Genomic DNA, 27,846 nt, shown 5'->3' on the forward strand with positions numbered 1-27,846 from the left:
AAAACGGCCATTTTGTTGTACTGTTTCCATACTGCAAGTGTACTTCACATATTTGCGCTATATAACATTTTGGGCCCTGGAATATCATTTTATAGAAAATCTAAAATTAATGTTAAAAGAAAAGCAAATTATGAAAAAGGCTGGTTTCATAATTGACCAATGATCATTTCACATAGACTCTATGCCTTTCACTTTACAAACGATGATTTTCCGTTATAAATATGTTTTTTATTCACCTAATTAATTTTATAAAGTTTATTTAACAGCTTTAAAAAATTCGAAATTGAAATGGATAGTCTAGGGAACATACTACATATTAATGTACTCTACTGCATATAATTTGTGAACATTTACATGATTTGTGCACTTAATTCATACTGAGGGATTTCTAAATTCCACTCTAATATATATTCTATTCTCTTTGGGTCTGACGGTTAAATTAAACTCCCCTTCTGTAATATGAATATCTTTAAATCATGAGGATTCTAAACAATGAAATCGTCGTCTGAATAGATTAACACGAGAAGCCACTCAAAATATACCGTCGGCTAAAGAGTCAACTGTTTACTCGCACTGCACGGATTAAGCACCTAATCGCTTCAAAGTAAAAGTTCTAGTGTTGTGGATATCTCAGACATGGCGTTGTTTATATCGATATTTTATACAGAAGTCTAGAGTGGATATAAAAGTCAGTTATTATGCTTGTGAGAGAGAATTAAACTTAAATAAATTTCCATAAACATCATTTTATATCTATACTAAACATAATTTAATCTGGTCCTATTTAAGTTCAGACAATTATTGCTGCCATGTTTCAAACAGCATCTTACTTTTCTACGCTCAATCTTAATAACAGAAAAGAACTGAGTATCTGAGACAAGATAAGTCTTTGTTATCTGGCATACCGTTCCTTGTCTTATTGTTTTATCTTCTAAGCGATTAATTATATATATAGTAAAACAAGAAAATTGCTGTATACAAACAGAGTAAACTTGTCCGTCTTCACTGTTCATCTTGCGGAGACATTATGGACACATCTTTACAGTCTTTTACCCTTTTCATTAAATAAACTCTAGCAGACACAATAATATTAAGGCTTTTGAAATTAGGTATTGCAATGCTAATTCATAACAAAGACGATATCGAATTCGTCACTGAATTCCCATGTTTTTTGGGACACCCTGTATGAGAAGATATCTTGAGCTACGCGAATGAGATAAAGTTCAACATTTTTCTTAATAAACAAAACCCAGATACAGAGATACATACAAGATACGACTTTAAATGGAGTGTTTGCGAAAAATGAAAGGGGTTATAATAGGCTTATATCGAAAAATATTCGATGGTTATCGCTGCTAATCTTATTTCTATCTGTTTGTTTGGATTAAATTGAAATATTTACGATCTGAGTCGAATATTGCAATTTTTGAATTTGTATTGGCGCTACGCTACGTTCTTTGGTATGAGTCGTGTTTAAACATTTTCTCCAATTATAGAGGCAACCGATAGATTAGTAAGATTTGTAGTGATCACCATAGAAAGTTTTTCGACGTAAGCATACACCACCCTTTTCGCAAACACTCAATTTAATTCGTTCCCGTAAAGCAGAATTTTGTGATTTTGCATTTAGATTGCATTAAGAAAGGGAAAATTTGTCTCAAACTGCATATTTATTAATCTTATATCTGTACAACTATATCTGTAGACTGAATAATCAGCCAAAAAAGAAATACAAAAAATTTACACCACCAGGTTGCAAGTTATAGGGATGCGTAAAGTAAAGTTTATAGCTAACTGAACATGAAATAGTGAACAGCTGGCACTGAACCATAATTCAAAGAATTAAGTCAGATTAAAATCTTTTTTCTTCAAGTTCTTTCATAAATACTTTCTCGTTGACAGTTGGTGCAATATACTGCATCGATATTTCTAAATAAAATTTTATCAAGGTTGAATTGTATGCATAAAAAAGATTATTTTACATGAAAAGTTCTGAAAAAATTACAAATAATATTTTGATGTTGTCCATATATGTTTTTTTTTTTATTTTCTACAATTGTATTTTGTTCGATTTTTAAAATAATGTTTGTAAACTAAGTCTCCCTGGTTTATACTTTAATGCATAACGTAAACTATAAAGATTAAAAAGTTCTGTACAAGTGTAAATTTTTGGCAAGATAAATGAGTAAAAAAGAAGAAAAAATATTTTATTTACTTAAATAATGTTTAGAATAATTTAACAATTTTATTTATTTGACCCTCTGACCCCCATCACAGAAAATATTTATTTGACCCCCTGACCCCCAGCATAGAAAATATTTATTTGACCCCCTGACCCCCATCATAGAAAATATTTATTTGACCCTCTGACCCCCAGCTTAGAAAAGAGTACAGCGTTTATCTGTAGAAAATATTTGAAAATAAACAAAAAGATAAAACTTTATTTACCTCGTCAAATAGTTTAAGTTTAGATATTTATTTTAAATTCTGTTCAGAGATCAAATCTACATTTTTAAGAACAAAGGAATCAAATTTCATAAATTCGAGAGCTATTAAAAAAGTTGAGCAAAATTAAATAAAACTATAAAGTAATGGGTATCATGTTTGTGAAAGAGTTTTTGTTGATATTTTTAATATTTCCTAGTTTCTAGTTTTCACCAAATTCGGAGTGAAAATACTTTCATTTTGATGTCAAACAATAGAAAAAATAAAAATCCCGGTAAAAACTTTTTCACACTTAAAAATACAAGCATACAATTTTTATTAAAATTAAATATTTTCCCTAAAACTGTTTTCTTTGATTTCCTTTCTGACATTTTTTTAAGGTAGAACAAATTCTTTAAACTAAATTCAAACTCGTAATTTACAGGAAATTCTCCTGGTGTTTTCTTAATTCTTCATCAGAGGTTGAAGTGTACGTACGTCGTACAAGGTAATAAAAACTGAATAAAAAGGGATTCCGATATTCATCGAATATAGTTATTTTCTGTTAAATATTATGCAACACAACCTTATAATATTTCAGCTGTAATGAAAATAAATGTAAAACATATTTTATGTTTTTATTGTTGCTAAAAAAAGTAAGTTGAACTGTAAACAATGTCTGCAGAAATAGTAGAAAAGGAATTGAGGCTCTGCCACAAACTCAAATTTTTCAACTTTATATTTTTGTAACTTGATTGTGTAAAGCTTTGAAATTTCAAACTTAGAATATATGATTGAACATATTTCATATTTTGAAATATCAAATTTGCAGCATTGGGTTGCAAAGATATAAGAGAAATTTCAAGTTTATAGTAAAGACTCAATTCTTTTAGGAAGTAAAACCATGAACGAGAAGTATTTTCAAAAAAGAATTTTATATTTTGTTCATAATTCTATTTTATTTATGTGGAACTAACATCTGGTTTGGTCCATCACCATCACTGAATTTTAAATCTATTTTATTTATTCAGTCAATTCTCTTACATTTATGGTTTCCCACAGTTGTAAATTAATTAAATAACTACAGTGATGACCAGAAAAATCTTAAATAGAAAGGCGACCATTAGAATCAATTATAATTTTGTCCAAGGAGCAGGAGAAACAGCAATTGCACACTAAATTAGTGATTTAATAAGTGTCTATTAAAACTATTTTCTTTTCAACAACATCAAATAAGGGTAAGTATTGCTAAAATGTCGTCTTCCTATTTCATTGTTTTCTGGTTATTACTGTAGCTCAATCGTATCTTTTTGTAGCATTGACAATTGTTCATTTGGGACAAGTTTTGGCAAAACTCTCAATGATTTGTGCGTGAATGTTTGCCAACTTTGAATCACCAAATGTTCATGGATATTTTTTGATATGTCAGAAAACTGACGCGGTAGTTTTCTATCTCGAATATGTGAAGACTAAATATCAAAGATTTCTTTACTACTAAGTTATTAAATCAAGTGAAATGGGTCTGTTTACAATTCACAATTGCTATTTCTAATGTTCATTGAACAATTTAAAGTCATAACTTGAGTTTAAAAGTCGATTTCCTATTCTAGAGTTTTCTGGTTATCACTGTATACGTGTAATATATTACTGATAGTATATCAGTTTTTGAGGAGTAATCCGATAACAATGGGAACAAAAAAGGTGCATGAACAGGAAGACAACTTTAGGATTCAAGTTATGACTTTAATAGTTAAATAAACTACTGGTAAAATTGTTTGCTTTGTAACAACATCCTACAACATCAACTTAAGATTGCTGAAATATCCCTTTCCTTTTCCACACTTTTATGGGTCTTACTGTCAAAATAGGAATATTTCAATTTCAAGCAAGGTTGTATAATAAGGTTGGTTACTCTTGATGCGCTCCATTGTACGGAAAATGTCGTCTCCTAAGATAGATAGATAATAACCCAATATGACGTCACTGATTATAGAGACGAGAGTGACGTCATATTAGGTTTTTTCAATGTATCTTAGGAGACGACATTTTCCGTACATTGGAGCGCATCGAGAAAAACCTTATTATACAACCTTGGTTTCAAGTAATGGTCAATCCATCTGTCTAGAAATTAAATCTAAGTTTACTCTAAACCAATCTCAGGATTGTTGCTCAATTCTCATATTACCAAGATTGTTTAGTAAGGTTGCTAAATCTAGATGCGCTCTAATGTACGGAAAATGTCGTCTCCTAAGGAATAGACAGTGAAATCCGTAAATGTCGTCACCGAGCCCTACATTATCCTCAATGCATTGCACAATGTACATTGTACATAACAAAATGTATATCATGTACTATAAAGTTTATTTCAGGTTTGAGATTCGGTTGGAAGACATCGGTTCTTTAAATCACAAAATCTAAAATAAGTTACAAAAAGTTACAAAAGTACAAGTCACTAAATTACAAGTTACAAAAGTACAAGTTACACAAGTACAAGTCACTAAAATACAAGTTACTAAAATACAAGTCACTAAAATACAAGTTACACAAAATTAAGTCACAAAAATATAATCTATATCAGGTTTGGTTTGGTTTCATATTTGTAAAGCCGTAATTTTTACCTATACTAAAAAACTTATCATCTACGTATTTCCGAAAAAATTGTGAATATATGATTGAAAACATCAGCGATAATTTAAATAATAAAACAAGACATTCGTATATATGTTTCCTATAGCCGGCCAAACGGCAAGACCGAATGAGCTGAAATTTGTTGTGGACACTCATGTGTAGCCTGGGGGTGACATAGGCTAAAAAAATCTAATTTTTTTCTTCAAATTTTTCTTTATTTTTTTCTACGGGCAACGCCGGACCCTTCAGCTACAGGGTGTCCCACATCATATCAGATCGTCAATGGCTCTAAACTACGATTTTCGGGACTAATTAAAACATTTAAGAAGAATGAATCATCTTGAAAAATTGAATAAGGCTTATACAAAAAAATTTTCTTGCAGAAAATGCTAGGTTTTTTGAGTATTATATGTTTATTTTGGCGTTATGCTTGAAGATAATCTAATATGATATGGGACGCTCTGTAGTTAATAATAAAATAAGTGGTTCCTTTTTTTTTAAAGTTTAAATTGGCATCTGCGTTCAAAATAAAATATAATATAAAGGATCAGGATCAATCATTCTGTAAATTTTGAAAAGTTTAAGTCGCAATTTGTGCATTGGTTGTGTTAAAATCAAATACTGAGCTCGGCTTTTATATCAATACGATGATGACGGCTTTCCATTTAAGCTTTGATTTCTAACTAGTTTTAATTCAGCAGAGAAAAAATATTAGATTTGTTATTTGAACAAATAAAGCTCGATATGAAATACACTGTAATCCAGAAAATATGAGATTAGATCGGTTGATTACGTAGAAGATTAATTGATTTTTTGATACAATGATTGATTTGATTGTTAGTTTAGGGGGTTTATACAATGGTTGATTTGATTGTTACTTTAGGGGGTTGATACAATGGTTGATTTGCTTGTTAGTCTAGAGGGTTGATACAATGGTTGATTTGATTGTTACTTTAGGGGGTTGCTACAATGGTTGATTTGATTGTTACTTTAGGGGGTTGATACAATGGTTGATTTGATTGTTAGTATAGGGGGTTGATACAATGGTTGATTTGATTATTACTTTAGGGGGTTGATACAATGGTTGATTTGATTGTTAGTCTAGGGGGTTGATACAATGGTTGATTTGATCTCATTTGATTGAAAAGATTATTATTTAGTCAAATTAAGTTTTAAAAAGGTTGATATCTATATCTTTAAAAAGCTCGTGATATTTGCTCTTGAGTGTTTCTTGTTTATCTACTCTAAGTCAGGACTCAGCTCCATGGGTTTGGAACAGAGCTGCAGGAGAAACTGACACAACTCTGACCATCTCGTCCGAACCTGAAACCAAACAATGTATCTTTAGATATCTATTTAATATTGTCTTTAACTACCATCTGGGATGGATTGGTTTTACACCAACCTATGATTATGGAACAGGGGTCAAGTGAAAAATGTTATTTATTTTTAAAGATCCATGGACTGGAGTAAGGGTAGGAATGAGGTTGTACATTGCATTGTAATTGTTAGACATGTTTACGAAAAAATACTAATTGAAAGAAATCTTCTAAGAAATTCATTCTTAATCTAAAAAAAGAAAATTATAAAAAATTCTCAATCCCATAAGGCATTCATACTTATAATGTAAAATAGTTGAAAATTTCACAATAAATCCATAACATAATATATAAATATAAGATATATAATTATAGATATACAGGCATATGCACACACCATTAGTCTTACAATTACATTGTATTTATCTAAGTCATTAAACATTGCAAAACAGGATTAACTACCAGCTGTAGTACATTTACAAAACACATACCAACCAAACCAAGTACACAAGGTATTCCCAGATCATATGGATGACATTTTCCCAGCAACGTAAACTGTAAAAGACCCGAAGGGAAGAACCTAAAGAAATGTCAATTGTTTTCTTAAATTTTGTAAGTGAATGTCTAATAAAACCCCAAACTATTAATTTTATTAGATCAAATAAATTATCTATTTTGGAATTATTAAATGTTTACACCAACAGATTGCAAAGATATAAGGGTCAGAACATTTGCTTTTATGGCAATGACTAAATTCCTTTATCATTTACTAGCTTTGGTCTCCAGCGTTGCCCATGGAAATCTTATTTTAATTACAATTTAATTTTCAATGTTTTAAATTTCGAATATGGATATTTTTTGCCATTAAAATTTCCCAATTTGTATGATATGATTGTCGTTCCATATCATGAATTTATTCTTTTTTTTCATTATTTTCCTTTCCTGTTTTTTAGCCACAAATATTGCTGCCATTGTACAATACAAATACAATAAAAAAGTATTATGTTTTTTAAATAAAAACTACAGTTCTTAAAACTAGGTGGTTAAAATAAAACTATACCTCGCTGCTTTCCTTAGTCTTTTCTTTAGTTTTGGTTTCAGCTGGTTATTGGACATTAGATTATACAGTACTCTGAAATATTTAACAGTTAGAGGGAGTAGAGGAGTAGCTAGGAGTAGAGCAGTAGAGGAGTAGCTAGGAGTAGAGCAGTAGAGGAGTAGCTAGGAGTAGCTAGGAGTAGCTAGGAGTAGCTAAGAGTAGAGGAGAAGAGGAGTAGATGAATAGAGGAGAAGAGGAGTACAGAGGTAAAGGAAAAGAGGAGTAGAGGAATGAAGGCCTTTAGGAATGGAGGAATGGAGGATTACAGAAGTACAGGAATGCAAAATCATATAATTTAAGGGGTAACAAATATTTAATTTTGTATTTGATTATTCATGTTTTGAAAGTATAACGTTTATCAAAACATATAGTATGCCCCTCAACATAATCTTTTATATTCTAGACTTGTTTAAAACTCCAAATATTAGTTTTAAACTTTCATTCAAACCTGGTGAAGTATTAAGGAATGAGATTATCCACCCACCCTCCCCCTCCCTCCCTCCCCCCCTCTATCCTCTTTCCTTCCTGCCACATCTAGGTCCCTCAAACCCATATTTATTTTCAATTTTTGTCTTACCAAGTTACCATCCCGTCAAAGGAGGAAATTAAATTTTCAAATCTTTCAGACAATTCAAAATGGTTTCTACAAATCAAGACAAAGGAATTGACTTTTTGCCACAAACTCTGATTTTCTAATTTCAACATCTTTGCAACCCAATGACGTAGATCTTTCATATTTCAAACTATAAATGCTATTAGATCAAATAATGTAAGTTTGAAATATCAAAGGTTTACATCATAAGGTTGGAAAGATATAGGTTTTACAAAAACTGAATTTGTGGCAAAGACTCAATTCCTTTAAATCTTACATGGATGTAACATCTTTTTCTATCCGATTCAAGGTTGTGTTGCTCGCGTACATGCAGGTCAACTGTTCCAGGCATTGGTTACCATCTTCTCCTAGCCCACTACAGCTTAGGTAACCAGCTGTAAGCAGGTCAGCTTGACTGGCCGTACCTAAATTAAGTAATTCATGGATTATTTAAGATTTACTGATATTTTCGACAAGCTAAACAAGGTTTAAATCACCTGGTATTCTGCTGAACAAGGTTTAAATCACCTGGTACTCTGCTAACCAAGGTTTAAATCACCTGGTATTCTGCTAAAAAAGGTTTAAACCACTTGGTATTCTGCTGAAAAAGGCTTAAACCACCTGGTATTCTGCTGAGCAAGGTTTAAACCACCTGGTATTCTGCTGAGCAAGGTTTAAATCACCTGTTATTCTGCTGAGCAAGGTTTAAATCACCTGATATTCTGCTTAGCAAGGTTTAAATCACCTGGTATTCTGGTGAGGAAAGTTTCTAAAACTCTCAATTGTTTTATTTTTCCTTTCAGATCCAAGTCTTCGTTCTCCAAATCTAAAGAATGAAATATGTTTGGAGGCTTAATCAGATTATAAAATATTAAATCTTCACATTCTCATTTAACTTATTTATCTCTTTACTTTTTAGTTTCAACCCCCCCCCCCCAACTCCAAGTCCCCTAACTTTTTTTGTGTTTACGTCTTTTTTCTTTCCTTAAAAATCTAACCTTTATCTAAGATATCTCTCCGCCTTCTGTTCCCTCTATTAATAGTAACCAGCTGAAGCAGCATTGGATTGACCGCTACAGCACTAGCTGCTCCTAGCAGGGCTAGCCCAGCTAGTGGAGCTATTAGTGCAGCGAGAGGATTTATCGTACTCCCAACATCTAAAAAATATAATTAGTTATAAAACTATATATGTATAAATCTAACCTTTAAAGAGACTGTGGACTGTGGATGTCATTTCAAGTTTCCTTTTAATTAAAGACCAACTGAACCCTTTGAAAGATATCGTTGTTTTCTACAACTTGAAAAGTAATTCTAACAGTTTCCTTCATTGTTACTGAAATTAATTTATGTAGAAATCACAATTGAAACAAACTAATTTTTAAGAAAAGTTCATGGTTCTCTTATGCATGGCATTTTTATTTAGACAAAGCTTTTAATGGTGAAGGTGTGAATCTGAAACTATGCCTACAGTCCCTTTAAATAAGAGATTTATGTTGCGCGCACATGCCCCGAAAAATTCCAAAACAGAGAGAGGGGGATTGAATTTTGTAGATCCAAAAATTAGTATTAATTTAGGGTTAGGTTAGGTTAAGACACTTTCTGGGCCGAGCGCTGCGGCTAGGACAGGCTAGGGGTCCGAGCGCTGCGGCCACGGGTTAGGTTAAGTTATGACCCTTTCTGGGCCGAGCGCTGGGCTAGGACAGGATAGGGGGCCGAGCGCTGCGGCCACATGTCTTACATTTCCGGTCTCTATGCAGGCATCCCACAGATATTATTTTTCTGGAACTACAAAATTCAATCCCTCTCTCTTTGTTTTGTAATTTTACGGGGCATGCGCGCGCAACATAAAATGGCCAATGCCTATTTTGTATCCAATGCAGTGACACAAGTAGAGAAAATATTGGAGATCTTGTAAATCTTTAAAATGAGAGCTTACGTTGAATTGAATGAATTGGGCGAGGTTTAAAGGAGATGAAAGGAGAAAATCTAGATTTAAATCATCAGATTAGAAAAGGAAAAAGAGATTTAACACTTTAAAACGAGAAGAAGATTTAGAAAGGATTTAGAAAATATTTCAAACTTCGATGATTTTTTGAAATATTCAGTTTACTATTATTTTAAACAATCGATCAATCAGTGTTTCGTCAAGGTTCGTTAAAGAATCAAGGATAGTGTCTTGTCAGAAATTTTGAAATCAAGAAATATTTGTCAAGGTTTAGCGAATTGTCAAGGACTCGAAGATAATAAAAATTCTAAAAATAACAAATCAAAGAGTAAAAACAACAATATATAGATTAAAAAATCAAAGGACATAACTACTCCGATATTATAAGTCAACAGTCATGACCAAATCAGAGTCTCTCTAATGATTATCAATTATACATCAAGGACTTTAGTATCTGAATATCAATCACATCAAGGATTATCCTACTAGATTATGGAATTTACAACAAACACACCTAACACTTAACATCTGACTATCATGATCTTTTGAGACTACCTGCTTGTCTGTTGTTTGGAACTCTTTCATCCTCGTAGTAATAGTAGTAATCTCCTGATCGTCGGTTTGGACCCATCTGATCGTAAAGATCTCCTGTTCTACGGGTTAGACCGAGCTGATCGTAGAAATAGTAATCTTCATCATAGTAATCATAATCCGTCCTTGACTCAACCTTCTCGTATAGAACAGAACATTCATGGCTCTTCAGAAATTTTTTTTATTCTCTTAATTGTAGATTTTCTATAAAATATCCTTATTCTTTCTCGTTTAATAGAACTGCCTTTCATTATCAGTCAATGTTAAACAATACCGAAACCATTATAGAAACAATGGCAGTCGGAGAAAATGTTCCCGAAGAGAAATAAGTAAACAATGAATGTTTCTACGCATGCCTGAGATTTTTCTACGGTTTCTTTCTTTTCAGTAGACTCAGTAGACCAAAATGGCCACCAGGATGTGTGAACTGAAGGTAGATAAGCAAAGACGACATGACAAGCTAAAAATGCCGCGCATAGTTTCATCTGAAACATATGTTTGATTTTATGGATTTAACTATATTTGAGATTCTGGTAGTTTTAATATTGAGAAACATGTAAAGAAAATAGTATTTAAATGCAAATACTTAGATACTGGTTTTATAAGAGAAAAAAAAATTTGCAACAATTCTGAAATGAGATTCATTAACATTTAAACTAAGAGGAAATTTTGATTAAAGAAATAAATAACAAAAATTTAAGTCAAATTGATAGAATTTTATACTTATTTACAATATTTGAACTTATTTTATTTTTAAGTTTTAAATGATCTTTAAATTGGGTTTTTGAAGATTTGAATTGTAAATTGTTTTATGTAACTGGTTCTGCAATTTATGGACTATAACTATAAGAAGATTGGATTTCCAATTTGATTTTAGAAGATTAAGAATAAAAAAGTAGGGTTTACTATCTTTGTTCTTACTTTTTCAGAAAACTTTCAGTGGATTTGTTTGACACAAAAGATTAGTATAAATAATAAAATAAAAAAGTGCATGAAGAAACATTAAATCAAGTTAAAAACTTAGATAATAATAAACAGAATTTGAAATAAAGTGGAATACAATAAGTTGATAACATCTAAGTTTATATCTTTAACTATAAACAATAAATAAAATAAATCACGGGTTTAAAAGTAAAGTGGGAAAATTAAATATTGCGTTGTAAATTTTGGCGGCAAAAAGTAAGATTCTCTTTAAGTATTTTAATAGTAAACAATTAATTGAATTTTACATTTTTACAGTTAATTTAAAAAGTTTAGCTTTAGTTCGTCATATTTATAAATACTAAAAAATATTCTATCATCATAGACTGTTATCCTTCATATCTGTCAGCTCTGTACACTCATAAACCTAAAAACATCGTCTTTAGTCTTTAAACTTACTTTAAGGTACTGTGTACGCGTAAATTTAAGTGACCCTCCATGCAAAGATGACTATGCCCGATGATTCACAACGGTGTTTTAAAGATTTCTATTTCTGAACATCATATATGTTTTTCTGCACTAGAAGTGCGTAAGTCATTTTTGTAGAGAAACCACAAATAAATTTTTAAATGATGAACATATTTATTCATACTTAGGAAGACAAAACTTTTAAGGGTGCCGTTGTGAATCGAAAATCTTTGCATGAAGGATCACTTGAATTTACGCTTACAGTCCCTTTAATATAAATATCTGATGGAAATCCTTCATATCTCCAATCATTTTAAAAGCACAAAAAAGTCAACCCACATTTTGGAAATGCCAGGAGCGCAAAGGGAAAAGGAACTGAGCTTTTGCCATAAACTCTGATTTTCTAATCACTATATCTTTTAAACCTAATGTCGTAGACTTAAAATATTTCAAACTATGAATTCTGCTAGATCAAACAATCTAAGTTTGAAATAACAAAGGTTTAAACCATTTGGTTGCAGAGATATAGGGATTAGATAGTTTGTGTTTGTGGCAAAAACTCAATTCCTTTGTAATTATTGTGATTTTTGCATTAGTGAGTTGACAAAAGAATGCAGCTAATTTTTTTAAACGTCATCGTCTCTCCACTGTCATGTTTCTTGAGACACCCGGTAGTTAGTTAGTAAGTAAGTACGTATTTATGCATGTATGAAGTTTTATGAGAGAAATTTTTCCTTTTCGTGGTTTCCACTTCATCCGAGTCAAGCTGACCATAGGTGGTGCAAACTCTCGTCTTTAAATTACTCTAATTAATATTCTAAATACTCACCATACAGGTTCCCTCATCTCTACCATGCTTAGCAGCCATCCGCAGTCTTTCCTTAAACTCAGCTGACACAAACTCGTTTGCCATTATATTGTAGAGAACACTGAACAGATATATAATGAAATATAAGATTGAAAACTCTTGTTTCTATAATTCTGACAATGTAGGATTCAATAATATCCTCCAGGATGAAACCTGATCCAACCTTGCCAAAGATGAACCCTGGAGAAAGTTGGGAAACACTAGTCTTGGAACAGAGAAACCAATAGTTGATTTAAGCCCTGCGGCGGCATCTAAACCCTAGATACTAAACTTAACCCTCTTAATCTATACTACATCCTTCTACAGTTATAAGAATGCTGAATAAGAATCATTAAGATACGAATACTAAAAATAAGGATCAGATTTCTCTCCTGCAATAACAGAATTTTCCCTTCAATATCAGAAATCTCCCTTTAATATCAGAAATCTCCCTTCCAATATCACAATTTTCTACAATAATAGCAGAATTCTCCCTTCAATATCAGAACTTTCTACTAAAATAACAGAATCCTCCCATGCAAACAGAGAACTATCTCCTGCAATATCAGAATTCAACCTTCAATATCAGAATTCTTTGTTACAATAGCAAAACTCCCTCCTGCAATATGAGATTTCTTCCCCTCCAGTATAAGAATTCTCTACTATAATATCAGAATATTTAAAAATGTTTCCTTAAATCCTTAAAAAGTCGAATGTTTAAACCCTATGTTTAGGAACTGGTGAAGAAGAACTAAAAGAATTTGTCTAATATTGAATAAAACTGAATATTCTAGAAATATTTGAAAATCCAACATTGTTCTTTCGCAGGGTAGGTTAGGGAGTATGAGATACAGTAAGTTAGGTAAATAGTAAGATTAAAAGTAGCAGAAGGATTAGTAGATTAGAATTGAGAGTAGCAGAAGGATTAGAAGAGTAGGATTGAGAGTAGCAGAAGGATTACAAGAGTAGGATTATGAGTACTAAAGGGACATACTATTAGAGTAGGATTGAGAGTAGTAGAAGGATTAGAAGAGTAGGTTTAAAAGTAGTAAAGGACATACTATTATAGTAGGATTGAGAGTAGTAGAAGGATTAGAAGAGTAAGATTGAGAGTAGTAAAAGTACGTACTATTAGAGTAGGATTGAGAGTAGTAGAAGGATATACTATTAGAGTAGGATTGAGAGTAGTAGAAGTACGTACTATTAGAGTAGGATTGAGATTAGCAAAAGGATTTTAAGAATAGGATTGAGAGTAGCAGAAGGATTAGAAGAGTAGGATTGAGAGTAGCAGAAGGATTAGAAGAGTAGGATTGAGAGTAGCAGAAGAATTAGAAGAGTAGGATTGAGAGTAGCAGAAGGATTATAAGAGTAGGATTGAGATTAGCAGCAGGATTAGTAGAGTAGGTTTGAGAGTAGCAGAAGGATTATAAGAGTAGGATTGAGAGTAGTATAAGGAGTAGATGAGTAGGATTGAGATTAGCAGCAGGATTATAAGAATAGGATTGAGAGTAGCAGAACGATTAGAAGAGTAGGATTGAAAGTAGCAGAAGGATTAAAAAAGTAGGATTGAGAGTAGTAGAAGGACGTACTGTTAGAGTAGGATTGAGATTAGCAGCAGGATTAGAAGAATAGGATTAAGTGTAAAATAGGTTTAAGAGCACAGAGAATAGGTTCAAAAGTGTGGTGGTGTAATATATATAAAAGCAGGGGAATAGGTTTAACAGGTGGTGTAGGCGTCAGCTAGCTTGTAATAATAAAAAGAAATGTGTTAGAGTAAAGAAGAAAGGATTGATAAAAGAATATGAATGTTTCCCATTGTTTATTCTGTAAAGAAAACTTGCTCGACCCAGGGGAGGAAGCCAAACTCAGAGTCTTGTCAGATTGGTTTCAAGGGTTTAATATATAACTCCAGGTTTTATATAAATCTCCAGGTTTAATATATATCCAGGTTTAATATATATCGCCAGGATTAATATAACCTCATGGTTAAATTTGTTTCTCCAGGTTTAATTTTTTCTTCAGGTTTAATCTCCAGGTTTAATACATATATTTCCAGGTCTAATATATATCTCCAGGTTTAACATACGGAGTGAGTAAAAAACCGGGAATTTCGATGTTTTGGACAAAATTTTCCAAATTTTTGTTTTGCTTGGATTTTAGGCATTAAAAAAAATGTGATAAAAAAATTCATACCCATTTTTGGATCATTGAAAAAATAAATCAGCGAAACATTTTCTTAACAATTTTTCAAAAAATTAAATTTTTCAAAAAATTAAATTTTTTAAAAATTGTTCAGAAAATGTTTTTTTTATTGTTTTCAAAAATGTTATAAAACTTCAATGAAAATTAAATGAGATATAACAAAAAATCCGCAGCAATTTTTAGTGGAAATCTGTAGTTAACGTTATTAAATTGTAAATTCAAAAATGCAAATAATTGGCTAACATTTTTTGATACATATTTTGAAATTTTTATCTAATCTTTTTTATGCCTAAATCCGATCATAACAAAAAAAATTTAATTTTGTCCAAAACATCGATAATCCCGGGTTTTTACTTGCCCAGGTTTAAAATACATCTCCATTGCTCAGGCTTGAAAACAACAAAGGGAAAACAGAGACAGAAAGTTAAATTAAGATTTTAATCTTTCAATTTTTTAGGAATACATTTTTGAATTCAAGATCTTCTCTCCCATGGTGCGTTTTTAATTGAATTAAAAGGATAATTTATGAAGAAAAAAACGAAGCCCGTATTATTATATTACGGGAATTTTTTAAATATACTCTGCCTGCTTTGTACTTTCAAATTGACTTAACAATTGTGTTTTAACTTTGAGCCGATTAAATATAACCTAACATCTTAAAAATTCCAATTTCTTTCTAAGACTATTTGAATTATGTTTACCACTATTATATATCTGATTGTATGTGTACTGTACCCTAAGAAGAACCCTCCTCGGTTATAAAAAGGCTGAGAAGATTGAAAGATATAATTTGCATGAGTTCTGTTAATCTAATCTTCTTTTACATCCAACCCGTCCTCTGGGAGTTTATAATTCTATTTTCGAGGCAAGAAACCACCAGGCAACAGACAGAACATGAAAGGGGTTTGAAATGGAACCGTGGTTTTTAGATTGGAATTTGATTAATTTTAATAAATTTTCTAGACTTTTAAAAAACATTAAGTTATACCTGGAGAGTCCCCTTCTATTGTCAAACATAAAAATATACAAACGAAAACTGTTTGGAGATTTAGAAACTGCCACCGTTGCCGGAAGTTTTAAAAAATTTGTACTTTACAAAACATATTAAACCTTGATGAACTATACTCCAAAGGTTTATCTGTACCGGAGAAATGAACTATCCTCCAAAGGTTTATCTATATCGGAGATATGAACTATTCTCCAAAGGTTTATCTATACCGGAGAAATGAACTATCCNCTCCAAAGGTTCATCTATGCCGGAGAAATGAACTATCCTCCAAAGGTTTATCTTTACCGGAGATATGAACTATCCTCCAAAGGTTCATTTTATGCCGGAGAAATGAACTATCCTCCAAAGGTTCATCCTATGCCGGAGAAATGAACTATCCTCCAAAGGTTCATCTCTGCCGGAGATATCAGAACTGTCCTCCTATGTATTAATTATACCAGATATATCAGAACTGCCCTATCTATTACTTTGGTTCATCTATACCAGCTGGTTATCCATGTTTTCAAATCATACTCTTGAGATTTAAGTTATTTATTCCGATATAATTGGCCAGGTTTGTTAAAAATCGAATTACTAGAAACTAAGAGTTATGTATATAAATATAAATTTATAATCCAAATCAATATTGTGAGTAAAGATTGATAATTACCACTCTAAAGAAAATTCCTCTAGTTGGCATTCATTAAGAAAATTAGTATATTTCTATTGTAGTATCTTCGTTACAGAATTTAATAGACCCGTTTTCAATCTTGGAAGGGTACTGAATAATTTATCGACCATAGTTAAAAATCTTTAATCTTTAAGAAGTGAGATTTCTACCTCTTAATCTAAGAAATCATTTAAATTCTTGAAAGGTGAGGACCGGTGGTGTTTAATCTATTTGCTAGAAAATCATACATTTCATAAACTTCATTACGTGACTCATGAGTCATGATAATTTATATCCTGGAAAAAGTGTCGAGTCATTTGTATCAAATTTTACTTTTATATTTCTCTCCGTCTGAACCTTTAACCTTGACGGTGTGTTTAAACCATAACAGTATCCTGATGGATCTGGAACCCAGGTGTCTGGTTCCAGGTTCAATATATAGTTATTCACCCGGAGAACATACTGTCCTCTTATGAAATCTTTAAAGTGGAATGGTCTGCAGAGTATTGCACAATAATGTTGGAGACGTGAAATATCAATTTGAACATGTTATATAATATTTTTTTTATCAATATCCTAGGATCCCATTTGGGTCTTAAATATTTTATGCAATTTCACCGATGCTTTCGTAACTTAAATAAAACAAAGTTTTTTTAAATATCTTTAAAATCAGGCGGAATAATAAAATTTGACCTTTTTTGAGAAGTTTCAAATAAAAAATATGAACAGTTCATCTAAAAGAATATAAAAAAGTGTTCATGCATAGAAAACATATTATTGTTCTCTCCTCGTCTATATATCTCCAATCACGGAAATCGTTGAAATTGTAATTTGCTTTTAAAAACCAAAATCTTAACAAAATATAAAATGTTTTTGGTTTTCAAACCATTGATAAGAATGAAAAGGAATGGAGTCTTTGCCACAAACTCAAATTTGCTAATCTCTATATCTTGACAACTTGGTGGTGCAACCTATGATATTTCAAACTTAGATTATTTGATCTAGTTTCATTAACAGTTTGAATTATCCAAGGTATGTGTCATCATAGTTTCATATATATAGGGATTGGAAAATAAGAGTTTGTGTCAAAGACTCAAATCCTTTAGTTTACTTACATAGATATAACATCTCTCTCCTCTGGTTCAATATCTGAGTTTATATCCGCGTACTCACACACAACCCGATCCATACAGCTGTTTCCAACCTCAGTATATCCACTGCAGGAGAGGTACATGCTTAACACCTATAGTACATTAATAAATATTTAGGAGGTTGTACATAACATATTTAGTTTCGTACATAAATTCCACACATTCAGTATATCTAATCAAGTTGTAATCTATATTTGTTTGTTTGTTTGTATGTCCGATCATAACTCGAGAATCTCTGAACCGATTTGCCTCAAATTTTGATCGGGGAAGTCACGAGAACCACGTGCATTTTCTTAGCTTGATTTTAAGATTCTAAGTTAAGTTGATCAAATTTAAAAGCAAAAATTTAGTTAACCAATAAAATCGACCAAATGCGGGTAAACGGCGGAAGTAACTATGAGCACTCTGGGTAACGATGGGTTCCTAAGCTAGTATTATTCCATTTGTATCTACGTAACCTATTGTGATAAGTGCGTATATGAATATAACATGCGCTTTAATGCTTCATTATAAATGTTTGAGACTAAATTTTATATTTAAAAAAAGATATGATATTAAACAAGAATTAAAAAGATATGTTTTAATGTTAAATTGATAATATGGAAAGTGATGGATTTATTTTGATTTATTGAAACAATAAGATATATGGGATATATGGGATATATGGGATATATGGGATATATGGGATATATGGGATATATGGGATATATGGGATATATGGGATGTATGGGATCTATGGTATATATGGGATATATGGGATATATGGGATATATGGGATATATGGGATATATGGGATATATGGGATATATGGTTAAATTATGAGATTAAAAGAGATGTCTTTTTCCATAATGGTAAATTAAAAATACCAAAAAATACAGTTTTACGTATTTAAGAAAAGTAAAAAGATATGATTTAATTTTAAATATAAAAATATAAAAACGAATGCTCAATTTATAAATACAAATACAAAAAGAAAAGATTTTTTCAATTATATTTGAAAAAAGATGGTTCAATGTTTACAGAGAAATGTCCAAACTTACGCCTTGCAATTAAAACCAAGGGCATTTAACCATATGGTCCTACCTATCTATCTATCCGTTATCTATCTATCCATTTATCCAACAATCCATCATTCTATATATCTATCTATCTATCCGTTATCTATTTATCCATCTATCCAGCAATCCATCATTCTATCTATATATCTATCTATCTATTCATTATCTATCGTTATATCTTTCTATATCTATCTATCAATTTATCTATCTATCTCCATATTTTTTACATCTATTTATATATCATCTATCTACTGATATATCTATCTATTCCGTCATCAAAAAATCTTTTCTGTTTCACAGGTTTCACTGCAGGTATGTCTCAACCGTTTAGAGCAAGTTCAATCAAAAACCTATATTATTATGAAGAAAGATACTAAACCTAGTCTTTAATTAGATATATTAAAACAGAAATTTAATAATGCCAGCAAAATGTCGTCTAATGGCCGGGAATATAAGCAAAACTTTTTCTTGGAGACAGAAGACATTTAAAAATAGGAAATCTTCTAAACTTGGCCGATTTTTTTAATGTTAAATTTTTGCAGGGTCGTTTACACTAGGAATTGGGACTGGGGGGTTCGGGTTCCATGTTGTGTTTTATTAACTAAAGAGTAGTGGTCCACCTGTAAAGTTTATTTAAAAAAATTTCATATTATTTCCTGATGTATATGGTTTCTATTATTAAATGACGACCTTCAGATACAACCAAGCTTGTGATTGAATGTCGGTTAAAATTAAATTAAAAACATGTAGAATAATCAGAATTTTTCCTCAATCAAAAAACCTTCTCTTGTTCGTGAAGTATCTATTTTTACGAATATTATCATGCCAAATTTCTAAAATATGACAACAAATGTAAAAATTAATCTATTAATCTATANAATATATCTGAAGTAAACCTAGAATATATCTGAACTATACCTAAAATATATCTGAACTAAACCTAGAAAATATCTGAACTAAACCTAAAATATATCTTAAATAAACCTAGAATAAATCCTTTTACCTGGTGCTGATAGTTCATATTATCTGGAACCGAAGCCATAAACCTTTCAAGAATCTAAAAAATAGTTTTTCATATTATTTAGAAAAAAACTTTTTATATAACATTTCGTCGTATAACATTTCGCCATATAACAACTCGCCTAAGTAACATCTCGCCATATAACAACTTGCTTAAGTAACATTTCGCCATATAACAACTTGCCATATAACATTTCGAGATAAAACAGCAACTCGCCATATAAAAACAAAAAACAAAATAATAAATTTCATTTAGTAGAAAATACTAGTTGATTAGTAGTTTAGTAGTAAATATATGTAATTGTATAAAATTATGAAACATTGTTTAGCTCATATAAAAGTAGATTTAAATTTAGTGTAGGAGAAGTTGTATTATATGTTTACCTAAGATGGTTTCCCCCCGCTGAGTTGTAGATACGTGCAGCACTTCCGACATTGTTAGAATTACTGTAATTGCGGATTTCTGGTTTTTGATTCGTGGATTTTCTGGTATAATTTCATTTGAACTACAATTTAATTTAAAGATTTATATATAGGCGAGTTGTTGTTATATAGCGAAATGTTATATGGCGAGTTGTTACATGGCGAAATGTTATTTAGCGAAATGTTACATGGCGAAATGTTACATGGCGAAATGTTATATAGCGAAATGTTACATGGCGAAATGTTACATGGCGAAATGTTAATGAGCCTTTTTTTTTAAAATAACCTTTTTAAAAATGTGGGATTAGAAAAAGAATGTTACAAATAGGGATGTCTGATTCACAACGGTACCTTTGAAACCTTAATCTGATCAATGTAACGTGGTAGATATTGTCGTTTTTCAGACTCTTATGCTTATTATAAGCAAGAAATGCGCAAGTCACTTTCGCAGAGAAACCGCAAATTAAAAACAGTTTTAAGTAAAAATAACATAGATATCTATTATCTAATTCTTACTTGATAAAACAAATCTTTCCAGAGTACCGTTGTAAATCGGGTATTGCCATCTTTGCATGGAAGGTCACTTGAAATTACACTTTTATTGTGAAAATGAGTAGAAACGTATATAAGTGCGTATACCTGCATTTCATGAATCTTCTCTTCTAGCTCTGGAGTTATCCCTTCATCTGTCTCAGCCCCTCTCTTCCTTCTCTTCCCAGTAAGAGATACAGTTACAAGAACGGGGTTGATTGCTACTGCAGCTGCAGCCATGAGTAGTGCTATACCAGCTAGAGGAGCTACCAGGAGAGCCAGAGGGTTTACTCCTCCTCCACCCCCTTAACATTTTAAACTCAGGTTTTAAACCCAAAAAGTTATTACACGATGAGGAATTGAGTCTTAGATACAAACTCAAATTTTCTAATTTCTATAGCTATGCAACCAGGCGGTGTAAACCTTTGGTATTTTGAACTTAGATTATTTGATCTAACAGAATTCATAGCTTGAAATATATCTGTAACATCGGGTTGCAAAGATATTTGGATTGTAAAATCAGAGTCTAAATACTTCAATTCCTTTCCAAATGAACGACTCAAATCGTCTTTTATAAAATGCGGAAATAAAAATAAATCCTGAGAATGCCAAGATTTTCACGGCCTAGTGCCAAATTGGTGAATAAATCATTTTCTAAATACATATTTTAGAAAGATCAAAAATTTTGTGTCTTTGTTGTTTTAAATTGAAAATTAAAGACGACTTATTTAATTCTTTAAATTGCAGAATCAATCCTCGTTTTATAATTGAAACCCAGTTCATTAAACCATTTAATCTACATCTACAAATTATGCCAAATGAAATGATTAAATTAAATAGTTTTATGGTTTGACACAAAGCTCAGGTTTCTCCGGGTTCAGGTTCACGACCGGAGAATATTGTCAGGTTTAACGCTCAGCTGAGCAATAAATGTTCTTGTTAAACAGAAGTTATTAATCCGTCAAGGACGGTATTAATTAATTTTTTTATCTATTTGAATATATTAATGAATAATAACGAATTATGCGGATTCATTCTTTAATAAAAAATTCTGTTCCCTTTCTAGCGTTTAAATAAAAACCTTAAAAGAAAATTGATCTTTTTTGATCAATCTGGATTTTGTCTTTCCCTTTACCGAGAAAACATGTTCTTTTCCAAGGTTTTTTATGTAAATCATTATTTACTAAATTTTATTTAAGATTATTTAATGAAAATGTTATGTCCATAGCGCATTTTTTTTTGGTCATACAAAAATTTGTGAGGCCAACCACCGGCTTAGAACGGGCTTTTGATTCAGTTAATTAATGGCCATTTTGGTAGAAACAAAAATTTGATTTTCTTTATTCCAATGTAAAGGTTTAAATCAATTTTTCATTTCCGTCAAGCTCCGGCAGAATGTGAAAATGATAAAAACGGTCACCTTCAATATAAAGAAATATGAATTTCTTCAAAATAAATCTGAATAAATTAAGTGAAAAGGGAAAATCAAATAAAATAGAGATAGAAGATAAAGAGGAATTTAATGTGGGGTTAAGGAACCATGAAATAAAGTACGGTTATAATATTGATATATTAAACTGGAGTAAAGTTTAGGCAAAAATATCTTAAACCGGAGTAAAGTTCAGGAGAGGATATTTTGAACCGGCGTAAGGTTTAGGAGATAATATCTTGAACCCGAGTAAGGTTTAGGAGATAATATCTTGAACCGGCGTAAGGTTTAGGAGATAATATCTTGAACCGGCGTAAGGTTTAGGAGATAATATCTTGAACCGGCGTAAGGTTTAGGAGAGGATATAATAAACCAGAGTAAAGTTTAGGTAAGGATATATTTAACCGTTGTAAGGTTTAGGAGGATAAATTGAACCGGAGTAAAGTTTAGGTGAGGATATATTGAACCGGAGTAAAGTTTATGTGAGGATATATTGAACCGGAGTAAAGTTTAGGTGAGGATATATTGAACCGGAGTAAGGTTTAGGTGAGGATATATTGAACCGGAGTAAGGTTTAGGTGAGGATATATATCGACCCAGAGTAAGGTTTAGGGTTACCTTGTCTACGTATAGGTCTGACTGGAGCATCATTGTAATCATATAAGTCCTGAGGTCTAAATGCTACAGGTTTCCTTAAAGGTTTCCTCTCCGGGACAGGTCTAAATTAAAAAATGCTAGATTTTTAAATTGATTTTACTTTTAATGCTAACTAGTGACTAAAAACATAAGTTTTAACTTCTTACGAAATTTAATGTAGCCATCGAAAAAAAAATATTTTTAATTCATAAAATTTTGTTGTCAAATATTATTTTTGTAGAAAAAACATTAAAAATTATGATGATGGGTGAATCAAAACAATATCAAATCATTAATTGTATATGTATACAATATGCATACTTTGATATTAAGGTTTTAAATCCACGTCATAAGGTCTAATGAAGGTAGTTTTATAATATTAAGCATGCAAACCTTGAGACGGGAGGGGAGGGGGAAGGATTTATTACTCTTTTAAACAATGATTGCTCTTTTCGTTGATTTTCCAGACATGTTGCGGTGGGGGGGGGGGAGACGGGGGGATTTAATGAGCAAATTAGGAATATTACGTAATTTTACAATCAGTAAGATATATGTGTATATTTTATTGCTTAAAGAACCTTGATCCATGAAAGATATCAAAATATTAAATATTTTAGAAACAATAAACAAAAACTCGAATTAGGAATTATTTACCAAAAGTAAAATTTACATAGCGTTTCTGTAAATAAATTTAATGAATGGTTTTCCCCAAGGGAGAAAGACCGATATCCAATTAAAGTTCTCACGCTGAGAATAATACCGTCAACAAAAATATTGTCGGACAAACTTACTATAATCTTAGATCCTGAGACATCCCCCCTCAACCTCCCATACCTCTATACCCCCCCCCCCACTTTCTTCTGAAATAAACTATTGGATTCCAATACATGGATGTATCATTATATAATAGGGGCAGAGGGACCCACCAATCCTTAAATCATTATAAAATCTTCGAAGATAGATATGATAAATAAGGTTGGAATACGGATGCTTAACCAACGAATTTTCAAAACGGGATCCAACGGTTTAAGCCGATTTGAAACGGAATCCAAGGTTTAAGTCGATATATTAAAATCAAACCAATGGTTTTACGTCTATTGTCCAAGAGAACTAATGGGTCTAAGTCGATTTTACAAGGAAACCAATGGTTTTAAATTGAAAGTAAAAGGGAACCAACGGTCGATCGGACAAGAAAATGAACGGTTTTGAGTCAAATGGTAAACTGGGAACAATGATGATTTTAAGTCGATTAGAAACAGGATCTAAAGGTTTATGTCGATTGTACAAGGGAACCAACGGTTTTGGGTCGATTGGAAAAGGTAACTATTGGTTTATGTCGATTGTAAAGAGAACCAATATATAATTTATATAATTTGTATAATTTTGTTGATTTTAAAAGAGAAATAACTGTTTGTGGGTGTGGATTATAAAAAGGGAATTATCGGTTTTATTTTGATTGGATCGGTATGGAAACAAAGGGTTAATATCGATGGTAGAGAAGAAAACCCGACGGTGTTATGTCGATTTCAAAAGAAAATAGATTGGGTTACGTTAATTGGACGAGGATACAAATAGTTTTATGTTTATCGACGAGAAGATTACAATAATTGTAAACTTAAAAATTAAAAAACAGAAAGAAAACATTCGAAAATAGAAATTGTATTTTATAGATTATTAGAAATATTTCATTGTCCGGTTCATGTCTGCAACACTTTATCAGACAGAAAAGAAATCACCCTTAACGGTTTACAGTACTTTACTCTAGTATATCAGATGTACTCAACCAGGCTTGTTTTTTTTATAATCTACTCATCTAAAAACTTACGTTTTTATGACGCCCTTAAAATAAGGATGTAAAACACTTGAGACATGTTATCATTTATCAAAAAGAAAATTATTTTTTACATTTTTTAAAACCTCCCTGGCACCCGTACCATTAATTTAGCGGTCAAATTTTTTTCAATGAGCTAACCTTCAAAAATTGGGCTATGAACATGCATTGTAACCATATACCTTTATACCTTTACTCTAAAGCTTTTATCATAGGGCGCACCCAGTCTATACATGGACTGAGCCTTTTTAGAATTAAGGGTTACTCAGATTAAAAATAAGTTTACTCACATTGAAATAAATTTACTCACGCTCAGATAAGTTTACTTGCGTTGAAATAGGATTACTTACGTTAAAAAAGTGTACTTAAATTGAACTAGGGTTAATCACGTTGAAATATTTTACTCATGTTGGACTAGGTTTACTCAGATTGAAATAGGTTTACTCACGTTGAAATAGGTTTACTCAAATTTACTTATATCTACAAAGGTTTAATCTATCAGGTTTAATTTGCAGCTTTTCTTAACTTTACTCAAAATTGCGCAGGTTTGATTAGGATTACTCAAGTCAAATTTAGTTTACACAATTATTCCTAAGTTTTATTTAGGTTTAAGTTTTATAAAAAGTATCACCTTGGAGCTGGTTTCTTTCTGGGAGGAAGATCAAATTGTTCCCAGGGATTCTTTTTTAAAGTTGTTTGCGGCCTGCCTTGTTTCTTCACATGGTTTCCTTTAAGACCCTTCAGCCTGTTTAAAGTATTCTGAATATTGTATTCTCTCTCCTCCAGGTTCAATCCAGCTTTCTTGTTCTCATTTTCAGGCTTCAGCGGTTTCTTTTCCTTGTAGGTTTCTTTCTTTGGTTTGGTTTCTTTTTTCAAGGTTTCCTTGGTTCTCGGAGGATTAGGAGTATTTGGAGATTTTCTGGGATAGCTCTGGGTAGGAGGGATAACTGGTTTCTCTTCCTGTCTTACTGGATCCTTCTCCGGGTAGTAATCATCATAGTAGTAGTCGTCATAGTAATAGTAGTACTCGTCTTCAGGTCTAGGCGGTATTCTCTGTCGGTTTAGGATAGCTCTAGGTTCAAGTTTATCCTTCTCAACCTTGTGGTTCTCCATCAAATCCTTCTTCTCCTCTTTCTTCTCAACCGCTTCCTCTTTAACCTTCTTCCTGGACCTAGATCTGTTATCAACCAGGCTCTTAGGCTCTGGGAGAGGTTCCGGAGCATTCAGCGAAGACGACATTAGAGATATATCTGCTGTAGCAGCCTCTCCTATTCTACCGACACCAGCTGATTCATCCTCATCCTCAGAAATCTCAGGTTCATTTGTCGTAGTATCTCCAGGGGTAGTACCAGGGCTGGTATACATATCTAAGGGGTAAGGAGCAACGAACTTGTAGGGTTGACGATAGTTCTCCTGAGTTATAGATACTGTTACACACAAACATATAGCTATCAGGCTCAGCCAACGAGTCATGTTGACCACTTGCCAATCCGTCTAGTACTGATACTTGGGAAACTGAGAGTAAATACACCGCATACTGTTCCCCTGGTTGGCCCCGCAAACACTAAAATTTCAAATTTTTATAAATAACGCTTTTAAACAATAAATATTCTATTATTATATCCAGTGAAATTTTGAAATTTAGATTTATGTTAAAAATTTGAAATTATTTCGGGGCCCATAGTTATGAGATTTACCATCTGTAGGTAGAAATGACCTCCTTCAGTAATTATAAGGTTTATCGTGTAACACAAATAGTATAGTTAGAAATTAAATTTGAATTTCCTCATTCGATCACATCTTTGATTGTATTTCATAAAAACCTCCCCTTTAGGCCTGGGTGGGGAAGGGGGTTCCCCACCCAGGCATCTTCCTACCCTCCTCTCCACCTTCCCGAACAAGGAGATACAGAAAAACGGTTCCATAGTTCGACTTTGACCTTGAACCGGGGGTTAGAGTAAACAGAAGAAAGCGACGGAAAATAATTTCACCAAATCCCGTGAACGGAACCATGAAGCCTCTCAAATGCTTATTGCTTGAACCCAATTCTACCAAAACCATAATTTCGAATCTGTTTCCTAAATATTTTCTGCAACATTCATTAAAAATGTTGAGATTGATACAAAATGGAGAATCTCAAAAAGTCTTGAGAAAGAAATGATTTTAATTAAAAAGTAAGAAATCCGTTAAAAATAGGAAGAAATTATGAAATAAAACACAAAAAACGTATTCCCTGTTTAAAATCCTCCGCATTATTACTACATTCTAAATAACAAAAAAATTTATTTTGCAACCTTTGTAAGATTTTGTAAAAGGTGCAGATTTGGAATGACTATTTTTCGCAGATTTTTCGTTTCACTTCTTTATATATCAATAAATTTCTTTAAACTATGGTAAAATGAAAATTTCGCGTCAATTTCTGAAGACAGTACAACCGTACTAAGAAATATCTTTGCATTTTATGTACTTCATTTTTTTAACGATCAAATACGTTCCGAACTTATTGAAGAAGTTATATATATATATATGTATCTTTGTTATTATAGACCAGCAACTAAGTCTTCATTCTTTCTAGTTGACTAGCTGTAGGAGATAATATAATTAGAGGTCTGGAGATATAGATTGCTTTTCTTTATTCTACATATTCAGCCTTTCTTTTCATTCTTAAAGGGACTGCAGTAGACGTAAATTCAAGTGACCCTCGTGAATCGGACATGCCATTTTATAATTGATAAAGTTTTTAACATTCTTTTTCTCTATGTCCCTCCAATAATGTAAATTATATAGCGTATGTTTTTTTACAGGTAGAGATGGTTTTGTGTGGTTTTATAATGAGAATATCCGAAGATTAGTTGACAGGGTTTTCATCCAAGCATAGTAATATACAAGGACGGATTGGTTTCTAAACTATTAGTCCGGAGAGGAAGGATATATCTATGACTAGGAGAATAGTCTGCAGAATTATTAAAGATTAATCTTCGAACCCGACACAGAATAATGAACATCCAAACTTATTAATTAGTTCGGTTCTCATCACTAATTATAATCTATATATTATATGTTATATATCAAT

The 27,846-nt window shown here is 31.8% G+C and overlaps 1 protein-coding gene across 1 annotated transcript; it reads right to left on the reverse strand.

Annotated features, from left to right (window-relative positions):
- Positions 1-6,040: 6,040 nt before the first annotated feature.
- On the reverse strand, positions 6,041-26,286 carry LOC111700162 (uncharacterized). The gene is made up of 13 exons (XM_023470990.1): positions 25,405-26,286; positions 22,925-23,025; positions 20,986-21,182; positions 19,907-19,960; positions 17,810-17,937; positions 12,817-12,916; positions 10,955-11,095; positions 10,563-10,740; positions 9,061-9,219; positions 8,808-8,888; positions 8,340-8,487; positions 7,432-7,503; positions 6,041-6,375 (listed from the first exon to the last, which is right to left on the reverse strand). Exons 1-13 carry the CDS (start codon positions 26,244-26,246, stop codon positions 6,309-6,311), a joined length of 2,268 nt encoding a protein of 755 aa, XP_023326758.1. The 5' UTR covers positions 26,247-26,286; the 3' UTR covers positions 6,041-6,308.
- Between the last annotated feature and the right edge of the window lie 1,560 nt (positions 26,287-27,846).

Source organism: Eurytemora carolleeae, unplaced genomic scaffold (assembly GCF_000591075.1).
Source record: "Eurytemora carolleeae unplaced genomic scaffold, Eaff_2.0 scaffold392, whole genome shotgun sequence".
NCBI classification, from domain to species: Eukaryota; Metazoa; Arthropoda; class Copepoda; order Calanoida; family Temoridae; genus Eurytemora; species Eurytemora carolleeae.